At 40.6% G+C, this 19,557-nt stretch overlaps 1 protein-coding gene across 1 annotated transcript; it reads right to left on the minus strand.

The window, feature by feature from the left end:
- Window positions 1-242: 242 nt before the first annotated feature.
- Window positions 243-18,910, minus strand: LOC311134124 (charged multivesicular body protein 4b). The gene is made up of 5 exons (XM_084167709.1): window positions 18,558-18,910; window positions 6,593-6,770; window positions 2,436-2,550; window positions 2,020-2,149; window positions 243-1,683 (listed from the first exon to the last, which is right to left on the minus strand). The coding sequence occupies exons 1-5, from the start codon at window positions 18,739-18,741 to the stop codon at window positions 1,619-1,621; spliced, it is 672 nt and encodes a 223-aa protein (XP_084023835.1). The 5' UTR covers window positions 18,742-18,910; the 3' UTR covers window positions 243-1,618.
- Between the last annotated feature and the right edge of the window lie 647 nt (window positions 18,911-19,557).

Consider the following 19,557-nt stretch of genomic DNA (forward strand, 5'->3'; position numbering starts at 1 on the left):
CATTTTTTAATTTTTTTTATACATGCTACATAATCTCAGACTTTGTCAGCAGATGACTGTGGCCTAAGAATAGCCCTTGCCCAACCATAACCCTTGACCTAACACTTACTATTACATGAACCTTGGCCCTCTCAATAGTATAGATCTCATTACAAGCTCTTGCCAGAACTCTGACCAACAGTACTTGATAAAGGAATGCACAGATATTCTTAGTAAAAAATAAAACGAAACAAAAAAGCATGTCATTTGGCAAAAGGTTTAATTTAGGCATACCATTAGAACAAGAACAAGTTGTGATAGGCAGGGTAGGAAGACAGACCAAACAAAAACAGGAACCAGACTGCAAGAAACAGCCCCGTATACAAACACACACAACCTAATCAGAGCATGTCAGACATAACATAATGCTGTCATACTACATTAGTTAAATTTAAAACAGAAAAAATACATTTGGGAGGAAATTTGAAAACATCTGAAGCAGCACGGTGAACTATAAAATAGTGGGGTAAGTTCACAAACTCAGAAAAGCCATGATGTTAAATAAACCTGACTGCCTGGAGTCTGAATACAATCAATTAATGATCTTCCTATACACAACAGCATATCATAAAACTCTGAAAAGCCCAAACACCCTAATAAACATTTTTTTTTAAACCTCCTCTAGTGTTAATGTCTCTTAAAGATGAAAATGAACAAACACACTCATAGAAGGGCACAGTCACTTCAGTTGCACAAACCAGAACAGATATAGTAGAAACATATTTCAAGAGAAATGTAATTGTATTTGCAAAATGTAACTAGTTGGAGGTTAGGTTAGATTCATTCACTTCAAAAGATACGTAACCGTGTGAACCATCGCCCAGAGAAGAATTTCAAGGACACTGTGTGGAGTTTCCCTCATAGATAATTGCCTGTTTGAAAGCCAAAGTATCTGGAAGGATATTCATGATATAGTTCAATAAATCCAGCCAAAAGCAAATTTAACCCAAACACCAATAGCCCTAAAAATGGGAATCAAATTCTCCACGCTGGAAATTGCTATTAATAAATATAATGTACAATAGATATATTATAAGTGCATATTTTAATAAACGGATTCAAGAACAGCTGATTGCCATTTGAACACGACACCGATATTGTGCATGAACAACAAAAATGAATACAGGATATTGTAATATCTTGTTGCACTACACATTAACGGTATGAGGTATTAGAAATTCTACATGGAAGTTAGTCTGAGGAGTCATTTTTATACTTTCACTTCAAAATATATTATGTGGGCTAAGAGAAGGGGGGGTGGAGGGAGTGCAGCAATGCTTTACAGAAGAGAATGAGGGACGTACAGAAAAAAACACATTTCTAATTAGCTTTTTCTGTTTGGTTGCTCCAGAGATTTGGGACTTTTGGTTGTCAAAGGTAAAACATGCCATTGTCCCTCTATAGGAGGCTGAGCTTGACAGTAAGCGAAAGGTTGTCAAGTTGATTTTTTGTCCATAATTTTTTTTAAAGTCTGTTTATTCATAGAGTTTCCCTATTCCTTCCTCAAATACAAACACATCACACTAAACCATAGAGTCTTTCTTTTCCACCTGTAGCAGCTATGGAGTAACAGCAGTGGCTAGTTGGCGGCCCATGCCTCCAGATCCTTCATGTCGTCCTCGTCTTCCTCTTGCTTCTTCTGTACTGTAAGAACGAACCACATTCATTTAATAGAGCTAGAAAGATTTTTCAATCTGCCTATAAATAAAGATTGAGGTAGCATATGTCTGATGACAATTACATTGACTTTTCAGTGTTTCATGTTGGGTAGCGCCGGGGTCGCACCAAATTATTTTCGTTTTTGTGTGCATTTTAACAAAAAATGTGGGCTGAATGCTCTCTCTCCCTCCCTCCTCTCCACAGACAATATTTTATAAACAAAGGCATTGCAATTGTAAATTTAATTTCTGACAGTGATCTTAAGAGACATTAGCTTTACAGCTGGCTAAGCTTGAGTGGCTAAGCCAATATATCCATTACCTGCTGGTCTTGCAGGTAGGGATGTAGAGGGTACATTTGGCAGCGGTACATTCTCTGTGCTGGCGATTTCTAGCAGGTTTTTGTCTAGTTCCTCTTGTTCCAGTTCTTCCAATTCTGCCAAGAGATCATCCTAAACAAAGAAAGGAAACGTCATTAAGGGCTAGACAGGTCTATATATCCAAAGAAGATAAGGATACATTTTAAAACAACAACGACAGATGACTGCAGTTTGATTGATTCGGTACGGGTCCTTGCTATCCGGGATCCTTGGGACGTCCCTACCCCATTGAAGTTGACATTTTAATGGTTAAGGTTAGGGTTTAGGGAAGGGACGTCCCAAGGATTTCGAATTGCACTAACCATTCGGTATGGGAAACATTGAAACATGCCCACTCAGCTTCTTAGCTTTAGCTTACTTCATCAAATTCCTCTCCAAACCCTACGGGTTTAGAAATAGCGTCAGAGATTTCTTGTGCCAGCTCCTGCTGCTCTGTGATGTCCTGCATTAAGTCGTCCACTTTGTCTATGTCCCTGTGGGCAAAAATAAAAAAGACCATTTCATTTGTAATGGAAATCATTCATAGCAAATTAGGGAAAGAATAATAGTGGTATTCTGAAAGATTTTCTAGCACCAGCCATTTATGACATTACTACACCATGAGCTGCAATGATGAAATTCCAAAACATTTACATTGAAAAGATTTAGGATAGAGATATGGGAAATGAAAATCAACCTCACTGCAGAAATTTGTGTTAGTCACTTTGCATTATAAATAATGTAATAAAATGCTGTCACAAATGTGAAGTATAAAAAGAAATAAAGTCGCATACTCTACAGTGCCTTCAGAAAGTATTCATACCCCTTTATTTGTACCACATTTTGTTGTGTTACAGCCTGAATTTGAAATTGATTAAATTGAGATTGTTTGTCACGGATCCAGACACAATACCCCATAATGTCAGTGGAATTTTGTTTGAAAATTTTTCAGAATTAATAAAAAATGAAAAGCTGAAATGTCTTGAGCGAATAAGTATTCAACCCCTTTGTTATGGCAAGCCTAAATAAGTTCAGGAGTAAAAATGTGCTTAACAAATTACATAATAAAGTTGCATGGACTCAATAATAGTGGTTTGACTACCCCATCAAGCACAGGCATAATCCTAAAGGAAAACCTGGTTCAGTCTTCTTTCCAAGGTGTGCAAAGCTCTTAGAGCCTAAGCCCAAAAGATTCGTAGCTGTAATCGCTGCCAAAGATTTTTCTAACATGTATTGTCTCAGGGGGTGAATACTTATCTAATCAAGATATGCGTTTTATTTTTCATAATTTCTTTATAAAATGTTAGAATTTTTCCTCCACTTTGACAGAGTATTTTGTGTAAATCGTTGACCGAAAAATGACTATTAAATCTATTTTAATCCCACTTTGTAAAAGTCAAGGGGTGTGAATACTTTCTGAAGGCACACAGAGTATACAAAATACAACAAGCACTGCAGCAGTAATGAATGAATAGGAAAGTGTATCTATAGGCTTGCGTTGTTGTCATTATTATATATTGGGTCTTTTAATATCGAGGAATATTTCACTTTCGCTGTTAATAGGAGTAACAACATGAATTTGTGCATGAGGAAGAAATAATGCGGTGCGACTCGAGTTTCGCCATCAGCTGGAAGACGGTGTCCCTTTTTGGTCCGTGTCAGTGGAGGAAAGGGAGAGCGGAGGGATGTTGAGAGGCGGACCCCTCAGTGTGCTGCTCTCTCCCTCCGCTGAGACTGACTATCAGATGCAGGCACCATCAGCCCAGTCAAATAAAAAGCAAATTATTTAAACGTATGCTCACTCAGCTGTGCTTCACAAGTAATACAACAACAAATCTATTACCAGTGTGATCATATAGACTACCTCAAATTTGGAAATATAATTGTTTTTAAATGGCCCGAACAACAATGCATTCATTGGCAGGGCAATTCAAGCAAAGCCAATATGCGGTGATAATGTATTGGGCCTATAGCTTACTGCACAAACCTCATTGCTACAGGACTGTTTATAATTGGTTAATGTTGCATAGGCTTACGTTGTTTAAGTCATGTTTAAAAAAAAATCTGAGCGGTAGATCTCTGCTTGCATTTTGACTCAAAGTGATCTAGAAAAGGTTGGTGACCACTTTTCTAGAGTTTTCCCTGTTAACACTATCAACGTTTCCCTTTACTGTGGCAATTGTGATCGAATCAACACAATATTAGCCACTTTCAATGCAACATCTTGAAACAAAACGAGCTATTCAAGAGATTTTGTTGTAGGCAGAACGCAAGGCAGCAGCTACTCTTCCTGGGGTCCAGCAAATTTAACTGACCCTGTTAATTTCTGATTAATTTAGGTTTTTAGACAAATCTTATGGAGTTGACCAAATCTCCTGACAGAGAGAGCTATTGCAAGAAACTACATAAGATTTCTTTCAGTTAATATTCATTATTGAAACTTTTTTTAATACTTTTTTTTTTTGGGGGGGGGGGGGGGGGGGGGGGAGAGTTTGAAATTGGAATCCTTTGCTCTGGACAAGGGCATTTCCGGGCATAGAGCTGACATGTAAATTACTAATATTTAAAATATTTAAATTCCAAAAGCTAAATCTTTCCCCTCATAAAATTCCCCTAAATGTAACAAATCATCATAATGCAACAAAATCCATTTGATTAACTATACACAATTACGTTTCCCTGACAAGGATTGTCCCTACTTTCAAGAATCCCTGATACAGTGCATTCAGAAAGTATTCAGACAGGTTGACTTTTTCCACATTTTGTTACGTTACAGCCTTCCTCTAAAATTGATTAAATAATTTTTTCCCTCATCAATCTACACACAATAACCCATAACGACAAAGTGAAAACAGGTTTTTCAAAATGTTTGCACATTTATTAAAAATACAAAACTGAAATACCTTTTTACATAAGTATTCAGACCCTTTGCTATGAGACTCGAAATTGAGCTCAGGTGCATCCTGTTTCCATTGATCATCCTTGAGATGTTTCTACAACTTGATTGGAGTCCACCAGTGGTATATTCAATTGATTGGACATGATTTGGAAAGGCACACACCTGTCTATATAAGGTCCCACAGTTGACAGTGCATGTCAGAGCAAAAACCAAGCCATGAGGTCGAAGGAATTGTCCGTAGAGCTCCGAGACAGGATTGAGTCGAGCACAGATCTGGGGAAGGGTACAAAAAAAATTCTGCAGCATTGAAGGTCCCCAAGAACACAGTGTTCTCCATCATTCTTAAATGAAAGAAGTTTGGAACCACCAAGACTCTTCATAGAGCTGGCCGCCCGGCCAAACTGAGCAATCGGGGGAGAAGGGCCTTGGTCAGGGAGGTGACCAAGAACCCGATGGTCACTCTGACAGAGCTCCAGAGTTCCTCTGTGGAGATGGGAGAACCTTCCAGAAGGACAACCATCTCTGCAGCCCTCCACCAATCAGGCCTTTATAGTATAGTGGCCAGACGGAAGCCACACCTCAGTAAAAGGCACATGACAGCTTGCTTGGAGTTTGCCAAAAGGCACCTAAAGGACTCTCAGACCATTAGAAACAAGATTCTCTGGTCTGATGAAACCAAGATTGAACACTTCGGCCTGAATGCCAAGCGACATGTCTGGAGGAAACCTGGCACCATCCCTACGGTGAAGCATAGTGGTGGCATCATCATGCTGTGGGGATGTCTTTCAGCAGCAAGGACTGGGAGACTAGTCAGGATCGAGTGAAAGATAAACGCAGCAAAGTACAGAGAGATTCTTGATGAAAACCTGCTCCAGAGCACTCAGGACAGACTGGGGCGAAGGTTCCCCTTCCAACAGGATAACGACCCTAAGCACACAGCCAAGACAACACAGGAGTGGTTTCGGGACAAGTCTCTGAATGTCTTTGAGTGGCCCAGCCAGAGTCCGTACTTGAACCCGATCGAACATCTCTGGAGAGACCTGAAAATAGCTGTGCAGCAACGCTCCCCATCCAACCTGACAGAGCTTGAGAGCATCTGCAGAGAAGAATGGGAGAAACTTCCCAAATACAGGTGTGCCAAGCTTGTAGCGTCATACCCAAGAAGACTCGAGGCTGTAATCGCTGCCAAAGGTGCTTCAACAAAGTACTGAGTAAAGGGTCTGAATACTTATGTAAATGTGATATTTCTGTTTTATTATTTAATTTTTTGCTAAGATTTCTAAAAACGTATTTTTGCTTTCTCATTATGGGGTATTGTGTGTAGATTGATGAGGGGGGAAAAACAATTTAATCAATTCTATAATAAGGCTAATGTAACACAATGTGGAAAAGGTCAAGGGGTCTGAGTACTTCCCGAATGCACTGTATATAGTGTGTGACTTTCTTTCTATTCTCTGTTAGTCAGCACCTCTACAAACATTTTTGGGTGTGCGTCACCTCATGCTTTTTACTAGACAAATGTGAAAGAGAACAATGTGGGCCTGGGTCAACAGAGGCACTCTGTTGCATTCTTGGAGGTGTGTGTGTGTGTGTCTTTCATGGAGCATTTGTGAAACAGAAGCGGCGGTGGCCCTTACATGTTTTCATGGGCTGCCTTCATGGCCTTGGCAGCAAAGCCCAAGTTCTTCAGCACTTCGGTGTTGGTGTTGGCGTTCTCTAGCGCCTCCCTCTGGAACTCAATGGTGGACAGCGTGCCGTCGATCTGGCCCAGCTGCTTCTCGTACCGCTTCTTCCGTTTCAAGGCCTGCAGAGCAGCTGGATGCAAGAGGAGAGGAAGGAGAGGCGACTGTGAGAGGATATGTGGGGTGGGAATACTAATGGAGCAGAATAAACCTATAGCACGGCAAGAGGAAATACAAAATATAACGTTCATTTTATTGGGTTTGTTTAACTCTGTATTCACTAGGAGACCTTGTATAGGCTTACAATAAGGCTTACACAAGCTTACAATATGTATTTAATTGAGATGAGACATGCTGTGAAGCATCTTAGATGTGATAAGATGGTTTTACTGCATAGCTTGTAGATTTCTGGATCACATCTTATTTTGTGACACCTTGAACCTCCCTAGAACTCATTTCAGACATGGTTCAAATAGCTGACTAAACTCAACAATATATACACATCTCAATGGCGTTGAGTTTCAATGAGTGTGGGCGGACAGTACCTTCCTGTATGGAAGATATCCATATTACAGGGATATAAACTAGAGCTACGGTTCAATCTGTATTTTTTTTTCTTTCATAGCCTTTATTTCAGCTCTGCTTGATTGAGCCCATCTGGACCTCCAGCCAGGTTTAATAAAAAATGCTGAAAGTACACACTATTTGCCTGCTCCATTTGTGACCAAAAATGCTACAACTAATTTGCCTAATGTCTTACTGTCCTGTGGCTTCAGCTTGCTTTTGTTTCCTAGGTTAGGCTACTCTCTAAACATAGGCTAGCTAGCATACCAAACTATTGACATGTCAGTGACATCAACTGACATACAAATATTTCCCCTGCTACTACAACTAGGCCTACCTGAAGGCATTACCACCAGCTTCACTAACACTCCCTATAGCCCACTCAAGCATGCGGTGACCAATCATTTAGCCTCCGTTCCATGCTTCCTGCATGTATGTTAATTCTTGTGAGACTTTGGAGAATGGTAACGAGAGACTACCAATCATTAACCACTGAAAGGATCAACTCAATTATTGATTATCTGAACAGTCCCATAGTTTTAGAAGGATTGTGTGAGCTAGATTGAATTACAGCTCCATCAAATAACCATTTTAATGTGTGTGAGTTAACAGATTAGGCCTAGATAGCAAAACGTAGCCAATTGTCATGTCATACACAGAGGGTTAGAGAGAGAAACGGAGCCATGGAAGTCGACCATCTAAGCAAAACAGAGGTGTGGGTCTATTTCTATTGCTTTATTGTTGTTTACCATCTGACAGATTATAGGCCTCCATCTTTGACTCCACAGTCCACACACCCTAACCTTGTTATGTGTCAAGTCTAATCACCGCTCTGGCCAATCTAGCTGCTCTAGTATGACTCCTCAACCAGGCTTGGCCTTTGAAGAACAAATATATATATTGTGGGGAAAGGGTCCAAAGTTGCAAGTGAGTACAATTGTGCCCCTTAGAGTTGGTTCAGGGTACACTTTCCATTGCCAAATACTCCTTGTCTACATTTATCTACCTTGCTATGTTTTTAATTATTCTGAATTTTGATCTGGTTGTTAGAGTTATTATAGTACATGATAGAGTTGGGCGATATTACGATACTATCGTCTATCGACGATGACGGACAGCCATTGTCGACGGTGACGACATCGTGATGTGACGGTCGATGGTTTAGCCTATTTGAACTTGACTGGCGCCGCACAGTAATGAACCGAGTTGGGCAGAGCAGGGCAGTGCAGAGCAGCACGAGTAACATTCAGAGTAATTTGCATATTCTTATTTTCTATAGCCTATTTCAATAAATATGTAAAAGAAAGCATGAGAGGAATACAAGCGGAGAATTCCACCAAAGCAGCACAGAATGTCCAGTCAGAAAATATTGTTTCAGGCCTCCCCAGTGGAACAGAGGTCTAGGGCACTGCATCGCAGTGCTAGAGGCGTCACCACAGATCCGAGATCGATCCCGGGCTGTGTTGCAGCCGGCCGCGACGGGGAGACCCATGAGGCGGCGCACAATTGGGCCAGCGTCGTCCGGGTTAGGGGAGGGTTTGGCCGGCTGGGATGTCCTTGTCCCATCGCGCTCTAGCGACTCCTTGTGGCGGGCCAGGTGCATGCACGCTGACTTCGGTCGCCAGCTGTATGGTGTTTCCTCTGACACATTGGTGCGGCTGGCTTCCGGGTTAAGCGAGCAGTGTGTCATGAAGCAGTGCGGCTTGGCAGTGTCGTGTTTCAGAGGATGCATGGCTCTTGACCTTCGCCTCTCCCGAGGCCGTACGGGAGTTGCAGCAATTGGACAAGACTGTAACTACCAATTGGATATCACGAAATTGGGAAGAAAGGGGTAAAAAGTGCCAAAAATAATGATAAATATATTACCCCTTTTTCTCCCCAATTGGTAGTTACAGTCTTGTCCCATCGCTGCAACTCCCGTATGGACTCGGGAGAGGCGAAGGTATTCAGACCCCTTGACTTTTTTCCACATTTTGTACATTACATCCTTATTCTAAAATAATTAAATCTACACACAATACCCCAAAATGACGAAGCAAATACCGTTTTATAGAAATTTAAAAAAATAATGATTTAGCACATTTACATAAGTATTCAGACCCTTAGTACTTTGTTGAAGCACCTTTGGCAGCGATTACAGCATCGAGTCTTCTTGGGTATGACGCTACAAGCTTGGCACACCTGTATTTGGGGAGTTTCTCAGATACTTCTCTGCAGATCCTCTCAAGCTCTGTCAGGTTGGATGGGGAGCGTTGCTGCACAGCTATTTTCAGGTCTCTCCAGAGATGTTCAATCGGGTTCAAGACCGGGCACTGGCTGGGCCACTCAAGGACATTCAGAGACTTGTCCCAATGCCACTCCTGTGTTGTCTTGGCTGTGTGCTTAGGGTCGTTGTCCTGTTGGAAGGGGAACCTTCGCCCCAGTCTGAGGTCCTGAGTGCTCTGGAGCAGGATTTCATCAAGGATCTCTCTGTACTTTGCTCTGTTCATCTTTGCCTCGATCCTGACTTGTCTCCCAGTCCCTGCCGTTGAAAAACATCCCCACAGCATGATGCTGCCACCACCATGCTTCACCGTAGGGATGGTGCCAGGTTTCCTCCAGACGTGACACTTGGCATTCAGGCCAAAGAATTCAATCTTGGTTTCATCAGACCAGACAATCTTGTTCTCTCACCCACACCGCTCCCTCCTCCCAGTGGTGTAAAGTACTTAAGTAAAAATACTTGAAAGTACTACTTAATTAGTTTTTTGGGGTATCTGTACTTTACTATTTATATTTTGGACAACTTTTACTTCACTACATTCCCAATGAAAATTATGTACTTTTTACTCCATATATTTTCCCTGACACCCAGAAGTAGTAGTTACATTTTGAATGCTTAGCAGGACAGAAAAATGGTGCAATTCACACATTTATCAAGAGAGCATCCCTGGTAATCTCTACTGCCTCTGATCTGGCAGACTCACTAAACACAAATGCTTCGCTTTTAAATTCTGTCTTAGTGTTGGAGCGTGCCCTGGCTATCCGTAAAATAAAATAAAAACAAGTAAATGGTGCGGTCTGATTTGCTTAATATAAGTAATTTGACATGATTTATACTCAAGTCACAAGGTCAGAGTCTCAAGTCGAGTCCCAAGTAGGACAGGTCAAGCCTTGAGTCAAGTCGAGTCACAAGTTTTTTTCAAGTCAAGTCTGAAGTCAAGTTCTTTTTTAAATCTATACATGCAATGAATTGTTCAACTACAAATCTTTGTCTATTTATTGAGGCTACCAGACAGCCATTTTCATTATTTCGTCTACAACAATAGCTTTTTCTCTCCAACGTTTTTTAAAAAATTTGGCATTTTTTATGATTATACAGACAGAACAGGTAGAGGGCAGAACACACACGGATCCCCTACCAAATCAAACCCCCCCCAACCCCCCCATGCTCTAACAGAGCCCCACCTCAAAACCAGACTGAAAGCAGGCATGACATTCAATGAGTAATATAATCAAATAGTTTTAAAAAAAGAACTAATGATAAAAATTCTAAATTTGGGTTGGTTTATGGAGTTGTGAAATTAGCTGGGTCCATGTCAGATATTATAAAATGTAATTGCAGATCCCCTAACGGAGTAGCATATTTTCTCTAGCTTAAGATGTAGCATACCTTCCTTTATCTAATGGTTAAAAGTAGGAGGAAACTGATCCTTCCACTTAAAAAGTATAAGACGTCTAGCTAGAAGAGTGGTAAATGCCAGCATGTTGCCAATATAACCGTTTAGAGCGGCCTCCTGTGGTGCCACTCCGAATAATGCAATAAAGGCAGAAGGTTCTATAGGTCTCTCCAGTATCTTAGAAAACTTCAAAAAAAAAAAAAGGGATGTATTGGGATGTATTTCTGGTCTAATCTTGGATAATTTTGCCTTTGACCAATGCAGCCGATGAACTATTTTAAATTGAATTACAGCATGTCTTAGACATATAGGCTAGATGAAGAATATATTCTCTGAAGCATACTCTGCCAAGTTTCGTCTGAATGTTGTTCACATACATCCTCTTCCCATTGGTTCTTAAGAGAGTTCATGGAATTCAGATTGTGCTAGTTTAATAACGTATAGATTAAGCTTATGCCCCCTTTGATATAAGGGTTCACTTTTAAAAATATAATCTAGAAGGGAGGTAGGTGGGCGTGATGGGAAGTGACTAGAGTATGAAGATACAAAACTACGCATTTGCAGGCATCTAAAGAAATGGGATCTAGGAATATTGAACTTTTGTACTAACTGTTCAAAAGATGCAAAATCCATATCAATGTACAAGTCGGTCAGTGAGGAGATCCCTTTTCCAGACCAGATATGAAACGCCTGGTCTAATAATGATGGAGAGAATGTATGGTTCTTTAATAATGGGGCAGAACTTGAAATTTCACTGAGACCAAACGATCGGCTGAACCGTTTCCAGATGTTTAGAGAATGTTTCACAATAGGGTTTTTAGTGTATTTGGAAACAGGCTCAGCTAATGCAAGTTGAGCAGAGTAAGGCAGCTAAGGAGGTGGGGCCACAGGATGAGATCTCCAAGGTCAACCATTTCGGGCCTGTAACATCAGGAATTTTTGTTATCCAATATCGAGTGATTCTTATATTAGCTGCCCAGTAATAATATTGAAAGTTTGGAAGTGCTAGACCACCCTGCGGACGTGATCTCTGCAATACGCTCTTATGTATCCAAGGGTTTTTCTTGTTCCAGATAAACTGATATCTGCTTTTATCTATGGAGATAAAAAAAGATTTTGTCAGAAAGATAGGAATACGTTGAAGTATAAAAACGTAAGTAATACGTTCATTTTAACAGTGTTAATTCTTCCGCCCAAAAAAAGAGAAAGTAAATCCCAGCGTTCAAGATCCTGCTTCAGGCAGAGTATCAAGGGAGGGAAATTGGCTTATTTCAATTTCTGTGTAGTCACATGACTAAAATAAGTTTGCATTTTTTGTAGATTAACCTTATACCCAGATATTTTACCAAATGTCTTTAGTAGAACCTGGATCTCTGCAAGACCAGTTAAAGGATCAGACATATATAATAGCTTGTCATCTGCATAGAGTGAAACTTTATGTTCTAAGCCCCCTCTTCGAATACCTTTTGATAGTGGTGTTATTACGTATTGCTATGGCTAAAAGCTCAATTGCGATGGCAAACAGCTGAGGGGATAGAGGACATCCCTGTCTTGTCCCACATTGAAGTCGGAAATAGGATGAGCTACGATCCAGATTGGGTGACAGTACACAATTCATATCACCACCTAGTATTAGGTGGTGTGTGTCCATATTTGGTAATCGAGAAAATACATTTGTGAAGAATGAACTGTTATCCCAATTTGGTGCATAAATGTTAGCCAAGATAACAGGTGTATTATACAGTCTTCGTACTACAATAATTAAAACGGCCTGCTGAGTCTGCCTCTACACTTGACATTTACTAATTAAAATGGCTGCTCCTCTAGTTTTAGAATGAAAATTGGAATGATATGATTGACCGATCCACCCTCCTTTTAAATGAGTAGTTGAAAATACGTAGATGTGTCTCCTGAAGAAAGGCGATACCTACTTTAAGGTGATTTAAATGAGAAAGAACCATTTACATTTCACTGGGTGATTTAAAGATTTAACATTCCAGCTAGCAAAAGTGACAGAGCAACCAGCTGTCTCTCTCATGATATTAGGCCTAGCCATGTAAAGTCAGGTGGGAAAAGGATAGATGCCAGATTACAATAAAAACTGATCCATTCAAAAAAATTCCAAAAACAGCTAATACATTTTTTTTTTTTAATTGAAGAAGAATAAAAAACATAAAACAAACAATACTCTGAAGTCTGGTATGAAAAATAAAACCCACCCTGGTCACCTAATAGATCAAGGTAACCGCTAATCCCCAGAATGTGCTTGTAGTGGGGAACACTAAACCTATCGAGTAGAGAGCCCTGCTGAAATAGTGAAGGATTTAAATGTTTTTTAAATGAATACTTATTTACAACCCAAAACTAGGCTGTTTTAAAAGAAAGTATACATTTCTTTATAAATCACATCTTACAGCAATACCACTAAGTTAGCAGCAACGTCTTTAAAGAAATGACGTAACCTAATAATAGAACTGTGCTTTATCTACCTTGGATACAGGTACCATTGATACATAGAAATGAGCAGCTTCATGTAATAAAATAAAACGTTAAAACAAAAGAAGAATTGACTCACCAGAACTAAGGCACTAACGTTACCTATAAATAACAATATCAACTGATACCACTGGCAACGCTATAAAGTATCTACAAAAGAGAGACTGAGTCTGCAGTGGTAGACACATTTGTCCATTACCCTAATCGCCAAATAGGTAAATATTCAGCCATTTGCTTCGTCCAACCTCGGTAGAATGTTCACCTTTACGAAGGCCATCGCCTTATGGGGGTCTTGGAACTCTTTCTCGGTGCCGTTGTATGTTATATGGAGCCAGGCAGGAAAAGCCACACCATACCGAACGTCGGTCCGTCCACGGAGCAGACGCTTGACATCGTTGAAAGCGGCACGGTCAGGAGCAACGCTGGGGGAATAGTCTGGGAAGATAGAGATGGGTGCTCCGTTGCATCGAAGTGGGCCAAATTCTCTGGCACACGAAGAACATCAATACAATCCTGATAGTAGTGTAGTTTGACCACAATGACGCAAGGTTTTCCGCCAGGCTTTCTTGCTTGAGAGCCCCAATGTGAGCAGTCTATAAGGACGTCTTTATCCAATTTGAGAGCTTCCTTCAATAACTTTGAGACCGATGAAGTAGAACTTGAGCCCAGGACCTCAGCTACCCCATGATCCTGATGTTGGATCTTCGCATATAACCTTGTTAATGAATGCATTGTTCCTTAAGGCTAGCCACATCAGTTTCGAGCTTCTTAACCGTGGTTTGTAGCGCAGTCGTGTCGTCTGAGCATGTTGACAAGCCTTGTTCCATGTCAGAGACAGTTTTCTTAAACTGTATCCAGTTCAGTACGAGCCATTGCTGTATGCTTTGCGAGTTCATTCTTGACTGCTTGTAACTCTGACTTAATAAAATTAAAGTACTCACTGAGCGCCTCCTTGAGTTCCGACTTGAGTATAGATGAAATGTCCGCTCTGAGGGCAGCAAGAATCTCGGCCTTCAAATCCTCAGTGTTTATTTTTTCGCAGAGCCGAGGGGAGGAGCCGCTGCTCCCACTTGTTGAGGAACTCGAGCTCCTCGTCTTGGGCCTAGTGTTTTTTCTTTTGTCAGTGACTCCGCTGAACTTAAACTTTTGCAGGTTATGTGCCATTTACGCATTAAAAACAAAAATAAAAGTTGAACAAAGTAAAGCACATCATTCAAAAGCAATGTTTCCTAGTTCTTTTTGGGTCAAAGCAAAGTATTAAATAAATGCAATTTCAGCAGGAGCTCGGAAAAACGTGACCTACTCCATGGCTTGCTCACTAGCACCCCCTGTCTACAACACATTTTGATTATGTGATTGTAAAATAGGGGACTGCCTTCTGCATGAAATCAGCAGAAGGCAAGGCAGGTTGACGTGCTCATTGTGTAGATGTATTTACTGGTCTTGGTAATCCAATGATGAAACCGCCATATCATACAAAATACACAAGTAGATTTACCAAATATACACGGGCAATAGCTCAAATGAAATAGCCTCTGTATCAGGCTTAACCTGTTCTATTTGAACACACAGGTAGAGGGCAAGACTGCACAGTGTCCCCTTGAGAAACCAAACTGAATCTGTCAAACAGGTACATAAGCACTTGGCCCATCCCAGGACCATACAATTACAACCAATAAACTGATTCTACAATGTAAAATGACATTTCCACATACATTGGTACATTCGTCTTAATGATTATTAATAAAATGTAATCACCATTCATACATGGAACAATCATTTTATCTTATTCAAGGTACTGACTCCAAGGCGTGGCGCGCAGGCAACATAGCCTATTTCTATGAGCACTGAGGCGTGCACGCTCCTATTACACACAACCAGAATGACAGAGACATAGGACACAGACACACAGCACTCCGACATAACCCGGGAAATATGAACAAAGGAAACCATACATTAAATAAACAGAACTTCTACTTCATGAGTCTTGCGAACTTTCATGTGCACAATAAACATTGCACCCACTCAGAGGGTAAGAAATGCTAGGTTTAATGAAAATGTATCGTATCAAACATGAAACAGAAATGTCTAAGTGTTGAATCAAATCAAATTGTATTTGTCACATGCTTCATCAACAACAGGTGTAGACTAACAATGCATAGAGAAATAAAATAGAGAAATAATAGAAAAGTAATAACACGTAATAATAAATACACAATGAGAAACGATAACTTGGCTATTTACACAGGGTACCAGTACCGAGTAGATGTGCAGGGGTACAAGGTTACGCAGATGGAATGATTAAACGCTAGCAATTATTGTAGGATTAGAAGGAATATACACTGCGTACAAACATTAGGAACAGCTTCCTAATATTGAGTTGCAACCCCTTTTGCCCTCAGAACAGCCTCAATTCGCCGCGTTCCACGGGGATGCTAGCCCATGTTGACTCCAATGCTTCCCACAGTTGTGTCAAGTTGGCTGGATGTCCTTTGGGTGGTGGACCATTCTTGAAACACATGGGCAACTATTGAGCGTGAAAAACCCAGCGCGTTGCAGTTCTTGACACACTCAAACCGGTGCGCCTGGCACCTACTACCATACCCTGTTCAAAGGCACTTTGTCGGATTCTAGCTTAAAATATATACTTATTCATGTTACTATACTAGAACTACTTTACATGTATAATGTTATTGTTAAATCTAATGGATCCTATGGAGAGGGCCAAATGGTAACAGTCTGGTTTCAGTCACTGATAAGGTTGGATAGCCGTGGATTAGGGAGGAGTGAGGAATGTGGGCCGAGGTCAGGTCAGATGAAGTGACAAGGAACAGTTCTATTACACACACACACCACCTAAGTTCCTGCCTCGCAACAGAGATTTATTGGCTGTCTAGATGTGCAAGGAGGAGACTCAGCCTAATAGGAGGGTATAAATACTTGTACTTTGTCTTTTCAGCGGTTTGACCCAGTGGGTGAATAAACTTGGTTTGAGCTTTGACTAGTTGTTCGTTAGGTTCTGACAAACAGAGTGAAAAACTAACACACTTAAATATTTTGTCTTGTCCGTTCATCCTCTGAGTGGCACACATACACAATCCATGTCTCAATTGTCTCAAGGCTAAAAAATCCTTCTTTAAGCTGTCTCCTCACCTTCATCTACACTGATTTAATTGGATTTAACAGATGACATCAATAAGGGATCATAGCTTTCACCTGGTCAGTCTATGTCATGGGAAGAGCATGTTTTGTACAGTCAGTGTAAATTTACCACATATGCATTTAAACGTGTGAAAGAAAGCAACAGCAAGCATTTCAACAAGAGAACAAAGCGCTCTCCACTGGCGGGATTTTGGAATGCGCAAGTGGAGAGACATGCCTATGGTGCGTCTTCACCACAGTAATAATTAAATATTAACAATTAATTCCAAATGCAAACTTCATGAGGAAATTATCAATTTCAAGCAATTTTGACATACCAAAAGACCAGTAGGCCTATGCTAGTAATTGTAAGTAAACAGTTAATATTATTGATCACCAAACAATTTTTTAAGCTGCATATTTATTTATTATGGCAATCCTCGCTCCCTACAATTTGACCTTTGCGCTGCCCCCGATCCTACAGCTGCACCCAAAACAATCAGGGTTCAATTTGTAACATTTTTGACATGCGTTTTTCTGGATTTTTTTGTTGTTATTCTGGCTCTCACTGTTCAAATAAACCTACCATTAAAATTATAGACTGATCATTTATTTGTCAGTGGGCAAACTTACAATATCAGCAGGGGATCAAATACTTTTTTCCCTCATTGTATATTTTTTATTTGAAAGATTCTTTCTCGTTGATATGAAAGATAAGGGGCATATCAGCATATGTTTCGAAAACCGTTTCGCAAGCGATGATTGACGTTTCTAAACGTTAAAACACAGCATCGGAAATTGTAGTTCAGAAGCAGCCAACTGTTGGCGAAGCTAACGGCTGAAAACCCTATGAAGAAGGGTTTTCGAGAGCTAGGTTTACTCAGGCAGCCCAATTCCAACTAAAACAGGGTCTCATCAAGATTTTAAACAAGTTAAATAATTGACTCTAGTAAGTGCCAAATAAAGTAAGTGTTAAAGTTTTCATCTTAAATTAGCCAAAGATCAGCCAATTTCTAAATGTGTAATTTCTGTGAACATTTCTGTGAAACTGTGTACATTTTACATGTGGATTCCTTGTGGATTTTGAAAATAAAAATCTAAAATCAAGATGTGTCAATTTGTTTGTCTACATGCCATTTTAAAAACAATGCAGCTATTTGAGTAAGACTAACCCTATTTGGGGTTAAGACAAGTAACTACGAGTAAGGGCAAACATCATCATAAGCTTGCAAGCTGAGTTTGAATAGGGCATCCGATTACCACTTTGCATTTAGAAGGGTTGGTTTTATTATAGATAATAACCAAATCATTGATGGATCACTAGATCAAATAAACGTCTCTCCTCGTCCCCTGCATACGCGTCATCACACTCCCTCATCTGATTGGTCGTTTCCCGGGAACCGTAAACCGGCATACGCGTCATCATACTCCTTGAACTGATTGGTCGAGTAGGCAGGGCTTCTGACTTTGTGGCTGTGGTATCTAGGGACGACAATTTCTATTGGAGAAGCATTTTCTGCATCTCTTCATACTGTATTGCAGGGGTAGGCAACCCAGTTCCTGGAGTGTATCAGGTACTGCAGGATTTGGTCCGAACTAAGCGCCACTGAGCTACTTAGCTAATTGATCAGAGATTGCTTAAATTCAACACACCTGGTCTTCCAGCTCGGTTAAATCAAAAACATGAAGTGCCTGTGGAACTCCTGGACTAGGGTTGCCTACCCCTACTATACTGTCTTTGCTTGAAGTTGGCTAAATTCATGAAAATGTTACGATATAACTTAGCCAATTGACTTTGTGGCTGTGGTACTTAGTTCTTCATGTCAAGTTGTCCTGCTAACAAACTACCCAGTTAGCTAATCATACCGCGTTCACGTGGTAGTCGGAACTAGGAAACTCGTAGAAACATGAGCTCTGAGTTTCCCAACTGAAAGTACCAGAATCAACCAATACTATAGTATAAGAAGCTCTGTGCAAATACTACGTTCATTTTACCTAGTCCCAGTTTCCGATAGTATCTGGACGCAACATAATAAGATCGCATTTCTCATAGGTCTCACCTCTTTTATTTTTTGTGCCATTCTTCTTCGCAGTGATTAGTTCCTGGTCAATCTTTTTCTCCAAAAATTCCTGTTTCTTCGTCAACATTTCCTCAGTGTCTCGAAGTCGCTGGATCGCCTCCTGAGGGCTAGCCGATTTCCCACCTTTACCTCCAGCGCCAAATAACTTCCCCAACAAAGACATATTTGTGCTAAATAACAACACTAATTGATACTACAAATTCTATAGCAATTAACAGAATTCAACAATGTTAGCAACTAGTCTCGTATCTTCTCTCTCGATGTCACTCGCCCAGCGGAGCTGCTGTTGTTTTTAATTCTTCTTCCTCTTCCCAAACAGGCCTCGTGATGTCAGCACGTCACCAGGGCGTGAGTCAATGACGTAATGAAAATGACAGAGTAAAATATTTCACGTTCCAATGTTTTTTGCTAATGTTAATGATCCATTTACAGAATTCCTCCTTCAGAAAGAATATCACTGATCTGACAGTATGGGTACACATCTGCATTACAAATGGATCACCGATGAAGCAAACAAAAGCTTATAGACCAGGGCCCAGTTGCATAAAAAGTACATTTCCCCCTTATCTTTTCCCTAAAAGTTTCCTTAACTTTAAGTCAGTCGCACAAAACATTTTAAGGTGAATCCCCCCTTTAAATTAAGTGAAAAAGTTAAGGGTGCCCATGAGGTCCCTTAACCCTTAACTGCTTCATTCAGTATGGATTGTGGACTACAGGAAAAGAAGGACCGAGCACGCCCCCATTCTCATCGACGGGGCTGTAGTGGAACAGGTTGAGTGCTTCAAGTTCCTTGGTGTCCACATCACCAACAAACTATCATGGCCCAAACACACCAAGACAGTCGTGAAGAGGGCACGACAAAGCCTATTCCTCCTCAGGATCCTGAAAAGATTTGGCATGGGTCCTCAGATTTTCCAAAAGTTCTACAGCTGCACCATCGAGAGCATCCTGACTGGTTGCATCACTGCCTGGTATGGCA

This window comes from Coregonus lavaretus, assembly GCF_964263955.1.
Source record: "Coregonus lavaretus genome assembly, chromosome: 8".
NCBI lineage: Eukaryota > Metazoa > Chordata > Actinopteri > Salmoniformes > Salmonidae > Coregonus > Coregonus lavaretus.